General features: G+C 44.7%; 1 protein-coding gene across 2 annotated transcripts; it reads right to left on the bottom strand.

Annotated features, from left to right (window-relative positions):
- Positions 1-920: 920 nt before the first annotated feature.
- FST (follistatin) lies at positions 921-7,658 on the bottom strand. 2 transcript variants are annotated; one of them, XM_027709361.1, is made up of 6 exons: positions 7,304-7,658; positions 5,090-5,281; positions 4,602-4,820; positions 4,014-4,238; positions 2,749-2,979; positions 921-2,030 (listed from the first exon to the last, which is right to left on the bottom strand). In XM_027709361.1, the coding sequence occupies exons 1-6, from the start codon at positions 7,383-7,385 to the stop codon at positions 1,948-1,950; spliced, it is 1,032 nt and encodes a 343-aa protein (XP_027565162.1). In that variant the 5' UTR covers positions 7,386-7,658; the 3' UTR covers positions 921-1,947. The 2 variants fall into 2 exon arrangements, with proteins under 2 accessions (XP_027565162.1, XP_027565161.1); XM_027709360.1 differs by lacking the exon at positions 7,304-7,658 and having other exon boundaries at positions 5,090-6,146.
- Between the last annotated feature and the right edge of the window lie 858 nt (positions 7,659-8,516).

The raw sequence follows: 8,516 nt of genomic DNA, 5'->3' as shown, positions 1-8,516 counted from the left end.
CATCCAGCTCTGGTGACTCCAACATGAGAAGGACATGGAACTGTTGGAATAAGTCCAGAGGAGGGCCAATGTCATTGATAAGTGGACTGGAGCCCCTCCCCTATGAAGACAGGCTGAGAAAGTTGGGGCTGTTCAGACTGGAGAAGAGAAGGTTGCGTGGAGACCTCATTGCACCTTCCAGTATATGAAGGGGGCCTACAGGAAAGCCAGAGAGGGACTCTGAATCAGGAACTGTAGTGATTGAACAAGGAGTAATGGGTACAAACTGAAAGAGGGGAAATTTATATTAAACATACAGAAGAGACTATCTACTGTAAGGGTGGTGAGAGACATGGGAAGGTGTTGCCTGGACAAGTTGTGCATGCCCTACCTCTGGAACTGTTCAAGGCCAAGCTGGATGGGGCTCTGAGCAACCTGGTCTAGTGAAACGTGCTCCTGCCCATGTCAGGGGGATTGGAACAAGATAATCTTTATGGTTCCTTCTAACCCAAACCGTTCTATGAATCTATGAAAATGCCTGAAGACATTGTGGATGGCCCATCCTTGGAAGTGTTCAAGGATAAGTTGGATGGAGCTCTGAGCAACCTGGTCTAGTGGAATGTATCCCTGCCCATGGCAGGAGGGTTGGAACTTAATGATCTGTAAGTTCCCTTCCAACCCAAACCATTCTGTGATTCTATGAAATGACAAACTTTTTATGTGGAAGACTGAGAGAAGAACAAAAATGACAAATCTCTTCTACTCTATCATTGTAATTAGACTTAAAATTAAATAGTAATGAACTGGAGACATTGCTCCTATCTGAAAAAAGGGTTTCTTTTATCAGTGTGAGCCAAGAGCTGTCACCTTAACACCTGTTGCATGGTGCACAAGACTCTGGAGGACAGAACCCTTTAGAATGAAAGACCGAGGACTGCATGTAGGGAAAATTCCACTTTTTATTTTTTCACTCATCATTTATTTACAAATACACATTATAACTTTTATATACATTGCACATTTACATGGTAGAAAAGTACAAAACTATATATTTAAATGAATTTATATTTAACTCGCCATGTTTGAAAATATAAAATTGCATCAGAAAAAAAGTATTATGAAAAGCAAGAAACTTGAACTGATAAAGCTTTGATAAAACTTTTAGCAACACACCGATTGGGAAAAGAAAACTTTGAAAGTGGTACTGCAAGACCATCTTAAAGGAAACACCTGATAAAACACTTATGCATGTTACAAAAAAAAAACAACCAGTAAAAATAAAATAAACCCCGTATTCTTATTACAGTTATTCCTGTAGCTGTTATCGACTTTCATAATCCAAGATCTTCAGATATGGAATTTGTATAGCACAGTATAAACTCTCAATACATTGAAATTACTTCAGTATATGTGATCAGAAGTAGAGAAAAATTAAGGGGAAGAAGTTTCCTTAAAAATCACCCCACCACACCCTGAAAGTATACTTAAGTCAATTACAATGCCTTTTGGTCAGTCAAGATTCCTTGTAAACAAGAACACAGGGATCTTTAATGTACAGAACCAGCAAGAAGAAAATCCAATAAATAAACATAACAGAAACTGACATGCAAGTTTGTTAAAGTAGAAGTTAACATCAGTGAAACGAAGAGATGACATCATGTGGGTAGACTCTAAGGAATAGTTATAGTTTACAAGAAAAAAGAAAAGCTTTAATTTACAAGCAAGAGACCTCACAATAAATAACACTGCTCTTCCCGTAACGAATAAATTTCTTCAAAAAACAAGGTGTACAGTCAACAAGACATTTTATGTATAAATTATAAAACATGACACAGTATAAATAAATGTCTACGAGACTCAACTATATGTATACTTTTTTTTTCTCCCCAAAATAAATAAGCATACACTTATTTACAGTATGGACATTGATTTTTGTGCCCAATGGCTGTTTCAATAGTGATGGAAGTTTTACCATTCTAGAAAGGAAGATATAGGAAAGCTGTAGTCCTGGTCTTCATCTTCCTCTTCATCTTCTGGGTCTTCATTAATGGCTAGATGGGGGAATATAGGGGAGCTGTTGTTTAAATAAGGACAACAACAGCGCAGAAGCAGCTCAGTGCATGTTTTCAAAGCCCTCTGAACAGCCATAATACAGCGTTGCATTTTATGCGACTTGTAGTGAGATGCTCTTTGGCATCTGCTGTTATGAAATAAGGTTTTTTATATGTAATCTATGAAGTCATAACTGCAGAAAGTTCTGAAGAATCAATGGCTCAGGTTTTATTGGCAGATTCCTGATATCAAATACAGAGCGCTCAGGTGTTCTAGGTTTAATTGCTTTGTGTCCTTCATTCAGAGTTAGTAGAGGCAACTGTGCTAAACCAGATGCCCCTGTGCTACCTTTAAGCTTGTTCTTTTGGACCGAGTTAAGAGTTTATCCAGATGTTAATAAAGCAATCAGCAAAGCACACGAGAGCAGACAAAGTACAAAAAAGTCACTAGAATTACAATCCTCGGGCAACACCTTTCTGATAGAATGGCTTGTCCTTGGAACATCCCCAAAACTCCAACTTGAAGGCCAGCTCGTTGTTGGAGATCTATTGCATTTTATCAGCAACAAAAATGTGTGCGTGATAGATAGATACTTATACTCTACTGTACCTTGAATCAATAAATCAAACTTTCTTATGTTTAAAGGTGTAAGTCTTCATTACCTAGGTATCGCCTTCAGAAGCTTTAAGTGTCTGCAGAGCTAAAAATCTCACTTACAGTTGCAAGATCCAGAGTGCTTTACTTCTAGAAGCACACCCATTGAGCAGGCTGCCTCTTTCATGGCACACTCGCTTGGGTAAGTTGTGTTATCACTGGCACAGACTGCCTCTTCTGACTTGCTTTCGGGGCAGAGCTCATCGCAGAGAGCGCACCGACCTCTACCAACCTTAAAATCCCACAGGCATTTCTTCCCAGCAGTGCACTGAATGTCTTCACAGGATTTGGCTTCTAAAAATACACACAGGATACTAGGGGTAAGTGAAAAGACAAAGCAAAAAGGAAAACAATGACCAGCAACCCCCAAAACCCCCTTTCCCCTGTGAACTGTGAAGAAACAAAGCTCAGATGTAGTGGATGTGATGACACTTGCTGATTTTGCTCAAGCAAGTATTCCCTTGGACAACATTACCTGTCTATATATGGGGGAGGAAAGACAGCTGTGCCAGCAAAGTTTTGCCCTGGGAATACAGAATTACATTTGCCTATTGTACATGACTTTCCTCCTCCATTTGATGTCAGTGGAAATTCAGCTCCCTAAATTAGCGGTAAATTCAAGATTTGTCAACAGGTCCAGCATTTCTAAATCTATTATTTTTAAACTAACCCACAGAGAATAGTTGTCTACAAGATTTGAAAGGGAATTCACCTCAACCTATGCCAACTAAAAGCAACCTGAGACTCCCCTGAATTACCCCAGCAGTTTTGGGGAGCAGAGGCTGCCCTGCAGGTGCTTCATTGTAACATGCTGCACTATCAGTCATTTCTGGAAACCACAAGACAGAATGTCAGGGTACACAGAGATTATTTTCCTATCTTCACCCACCAACTGTCTCTAAACTCCACAATTATTTCTAAAGAGGAAAAAGCAATCAGATGTTTCCAATTAAATGAACATAATCTTTGCCAAGACCACTTGAAGACAATTGTTTCCAGGAATCCAGACCCACTGGATACCGAGACCTTGTTATATAACCATGTCATCATCTATTTCATGGCAGCTGCTTCTCCCTTGGATACTAATGTCAGCACCCATAGCCATAGCAGGATCGGGCCCTCTTCTCCCTCATCTTTTTTGCTATCTTTTCCAGGAAAAAGTTCACCCTGTCTCTCCTCTTTCTAGAGGGTAGTACTAACCCAGGTTACTGGAAGTCTCTCTTCCTCACCCGCACTAACTACATCCATCCAGTTGCACACACTGAATACTCTGAAACAGGTGACTGAAGAAATTCCCCCCATCCTTACCCTCCCACCAAGATACGTACTGATGCATTTTCCTTCGTACGCTAATCCAATGGATCTGCCCAGCAAGCAGGTGGCTTTTCTCAGGTGGCAGGCACTGGCGTAAGTTATGCCATCATTCCCACAGAGATACTGTTCAGGGGAGGTAGGCTCTGGACAAATTCGATTACATGTCACACAGTAGGCATTGTTGGTTTGGTCAACCACACACGTGGAGCTGCCTGGGCACAAGACATCCCTGCAGGTCTCTGAAATGCAGACAGAAACACACAATGGTTAGTAAAATATACCGTAGTCCCAATGAGGAGTAAATAGGTGACACAAAGAAACAAATGATCAGATAAAAGCCTTTAGCAGCTCTCATTTAAAGGGCCACTGGAGGAAGTCTTCCCATCTCAGGGTAGCTGGTGGGACACAAATGCTGACAGACTATGAGGAACTCTCAATTCATTACATCCTTGTCTGTTGAGCATGGTCTAGTTATTGTCTCCTAACCCTTGGAACATTACTCTGGTTTCTGTGGGGAAGTACATTCAACATCTCCTCCACCCTACAGTCAGACACACATCCTTTGGCATTTGAGGGAGATTGGATTAGATTTGCAAACCTACTTTTGCATTTGCCCTGATACTGGACTTCAAGTTCGGGCTGTTCTTTACATCTGGCTTTGAGAAGGGCACACTCGTTCCTGTAGGTTTTCCCATCTAAGCCACACACGGGGCCCTTCCAAGTGATATTAGAGCAATCCGGAGCACAAACACACCGAGGTTTGTTCTTCTTATTCATTTTACATTTCTTCCCGGGTCCACAGTCCACATTCTCACATGTTTCTGATGGAAGGAAAGAGGCACCACTTTAGTACCTAGTGTGCAGAACAGACCTGGTGTCAAAACTTCTTAAAGAAAAAAAAGACACCGTGAACCCAGAGCACAGAGGGCGAACACCTTTCCCCACCCCCATCCAGAAAACACTACTCGGGAAGAAAGCGGGAGGAACGCGCTGCCCCACCTCCCAGTTCTCTCCCCGCTCCTCCTCCCCCCAGCCCAGCCCCTGCGTGAGCCGCTCCTCAGCTCGGAGCAGCTCGCCAGCACCCCCTCACCTTTGCATGGGATGCAGTTTGGGGCTCCCCCATTAAAAATCATCCACTTAAAAAGCGTGTTGTCGTTGACGTCCTCCGCCGTCCAGGACGTGGTCAGGCGGCCGCTCTTGCAGCACTCCTCCTTGCTGAGGTCGGTTTTGTAGAGGACCTGGCAGCGCCCGTTCCGCGCCTGCCGGAGCCAGCAGTTCCCAGCTGCGGGGCGGGGGGCAGGAGGGACACCCAGACGGATCAGTGGCGGCCACCAGTGACCCAGACACAGCACGTGCGCCTTGCCGTGACTTTTACTAGACTGTTTCCTTTTATTTGTCCGGTTCATAACCCGCAGCTACTACGGCCCATTTGGAAGCGCAGTTTAAAAAAGAAATATACAGATGCTCCCTCTCCCCTTCCCCCCCAAAAAACCTCAAACAACCAAACAAAAAAATTCCCCCAAACCCACAAAAGAACAAACAAACAAAAAAATACCCCCAACACACACACACACAAAAACCCTCGAACCCTAAACAAAACAAACTAAAAGAAAGAAAAGACCCAACCAAAACAGGACGAGACAGTTTTCCGAGATATTTATTCCATATGTAGAGCAGAAGGAGCACTGTCGACACGTGACAGAGGCTTGAAAAGGATGTGCATTTAAAAGGGAATAAAAAGAAAATCGCACTTGCAAATTCCTTCCTCCTCCCCCTGTCCTCTCCTCCTCACCGCGGCTGCACAGCAGCATTGTTTTAGTGCCGCACAGTTTCAAGTCCCAGCCCATTTTGCAAGCTGCACGAACTGGGAACATTTGCTGTTAGAGAAGTCTTTCGAAATCCCCACATTTTGCTGCTTCTATTAACAAATGTCTTTCCTTCACTAAATTAAGTCAGCAGAGTTCCAAAAAAAAAAAAAAAAAAAAAGGTGAGCAAAGTACATAAAATACAAGGTCACTTTGAGTAGGAGGTCCCTACAGAGTTTTAAAAATCGATTAAGCTGGAAAAGTTCTAAATACCACCTCTCCTGCAAGCATTTTAGAGGAAAGTACACTGTCTTTACACGGGATAGAGTGGCTTTTGTTGCGGTTATTCCCCCCCCCCCCCAGTATCCCTGTTATTTGTGGAGTCAAGCCAAGACTATTAGTCCAAGCAACTCCCTCTTTTTTAGCTGGAGCATTTTGGTTGGGATGAGTCTCTCGTGAATAGCCAATGTGACTTCTCCAGCAACTCAATACCAATTGATTCTGCTGCTAATCTAGCCAGGGCTCGATCCTGTTTCCTTACTCCGATAGGAATGTACCGCAGCGAGGGGTCAGGATCGACTAGCCGAGATGTCGCTGGGCGCGGGGGAAGACCCCCCCCTCGCTAAAAACCATCGAACAAACAACGCCCTTAAAAAAAAATATTTCGTGTCTCAGAGTTGCCTACATTAGATTAACTTATGCTCCATATCGGTAGTGGGGGAGATAAAAAATAAAAGGAAAACAATAGAAAACAAACAACGGTAAGACATCCAGGTTGTGGTTGGAACGCGGTCAAGATAAGGGAAAAAGCCCCAAAACTGAAAATCAATATTCTCTTGTGTCGAAAGAGGGCTCTTAAGAGTTGTCAATATCAGGTTCGAGTTTGTTTTGTTCGCACGGTGAAGAAAAAAAATAAACCACCAACTTATTAAAGCACTCTCTTCAGTGCAGGAGAATTTACAATGCTAATATTTATTCACACACACACACACACACACACACGAAGTAGGGAGGGGTAGGAAATCCCAGTATTAAAGGAATGTCAGTAAAATGACCACTTATTGGTTTCTAAAAATGTCAGCTGTAATCGTGGGGTTCTCCATCACCACCTCTCCTTCAGTCAGTCAGTCAGTCAGACGAGATAAAAATCTGAGCTAAATTACCAGCAAACTTTGAGCAGTCATTCGGGAGCCGAGATTGGGAAAGTTCCCTCGCGATGCTGCTCTTCATTCATGCTGCATAATAACAATAATTACCAAGAAACATCCTATCTCTCCTCTGTGCCTGTGCAGAGCAGTGCGAAGATCCGATTAAAAAGGGATCTAAATGACACCTCTGCACCTCGGTATAAAGCAATCACATGCCCACGGTTAACTTCTGTTCTGTTGGACCTTGGAGAGAGGCGTTTAACACCGCAAGCAAACTAAACCGTGCCCGAAAGAGAGAGAACAATAGTAATAATAAAGAAACATATCTGCGAATAAACAATCTGGTCTTACCCTGCACTGTGTGATCTTCCATGAAGTGGCACAGAAATATCAGAAGTAAGAGCATGCCCGGGTGGATTTTCTGATTTAACATCCTCAGTATAGCAGCGAGTGAGCGAGACGTAGAGAGAGCGTGAGGGGGAGTATAGAGAGGGAGCGAGCACTAGCCAGCCTGCTTATGATCGCTCTATTGAATGAACGTCAGGCTCTGAATGCAGTCTCTCTTTAAATCTATACGGGGGTCCTAGCTGTCTGCGGTGGGCGGTCTCCTAATGTGTGTGTGTGTCTGCTCGGGGGTGGGGAGATTTAAAAAGTTCAGTGTGAATCAGGTGACATTTTCCACCTTCTGCAAACCCTCTCCAATTATCCGCTCTAGGTGCACGAACACACAGGCGCGCACCCGCGTAGCCCCGCGCCGCAGAGTCACCGACGGGGACAGCGGCGAGAGGCGGCTCCGTCCGCGGCAGCGCCAGCGCCGAGGGGGGCTGGAGACGCGCGAGGGGTCGCGGCCGCCCGAGGGGGACCCCTGGTTCCCCCTTGACGGGCCGAGGGTGTTGACGGAGCGCGGAGCGGCTCCTGCCCTCCCGGAGTGGGCTCCGCGGGCGCGGAGTGGCCGAGGAGGATCCATCCCGCTCCCCGCGCGTCCAGCGGGAGGAAGGCGGTTGGCGGGCGGACTGCTCGCTCGGCCCAAAGAAACCCTAAACTACGACCGGCCAACTCCAAACCTGAAAAAAACAAACAAACAAACAAAAAAACCCCAACAAAACCAAAAGACAGAACCGACTAAAACTTTAATACCTAGGGCCGTGCCCGACTGACAGGCTTTGCACTGGGAGAGCCCAGGAGGACGAGACGAGAACGGGGGCGACGTAGGCGGTCTCCTTTCAGATTCAGAAAAGATTGCAACATCGATAATGAACTTCTGGGGCACTAGTTTGTTAAGCACAGTCTTGCATTATTCTCTCCTTAGAAAAGTTGGCGGTCTCTCATTTATAACATTTTTTGGCACCGCTGAATGAAACTGAGTAGGCGATATTTCCTTTTATACAAAACGATTACTTAACGGAAAATGGTATTGTTTATTCAAAAGCTGCCTTTTAAATTTCGATTCTTTCGCTTTTCTGAGCCACCAAAGCACAACAGACTGAGAAGTATGCAGACAGGAATGCCCGGACAGTGCCGGGTCAGGGGCCGGTGCGCCGCGGCAGCCCGCGTCCTCCGCCCA

Source organism: Neopelma chrysocephalum, unplaced genomic scaffold, assembly GCF_003984885.1.
Source record: "Neopelma chrysocephalum unplaced genomic scaffold, ASM398488v2 Primary Assembly neopelma1_96770, whole genome shotgun sequence".
NCBI lineage: Eukaryota > Metazoa > Chordata > Aves > Passeriformes > Pipridae > Neopelma > Neopelma chrysocephalum.
Note: the sequence above shows the minus strand (reverse complement) of the source record. Positions and strands in the feature narration are given on the sequence as shown.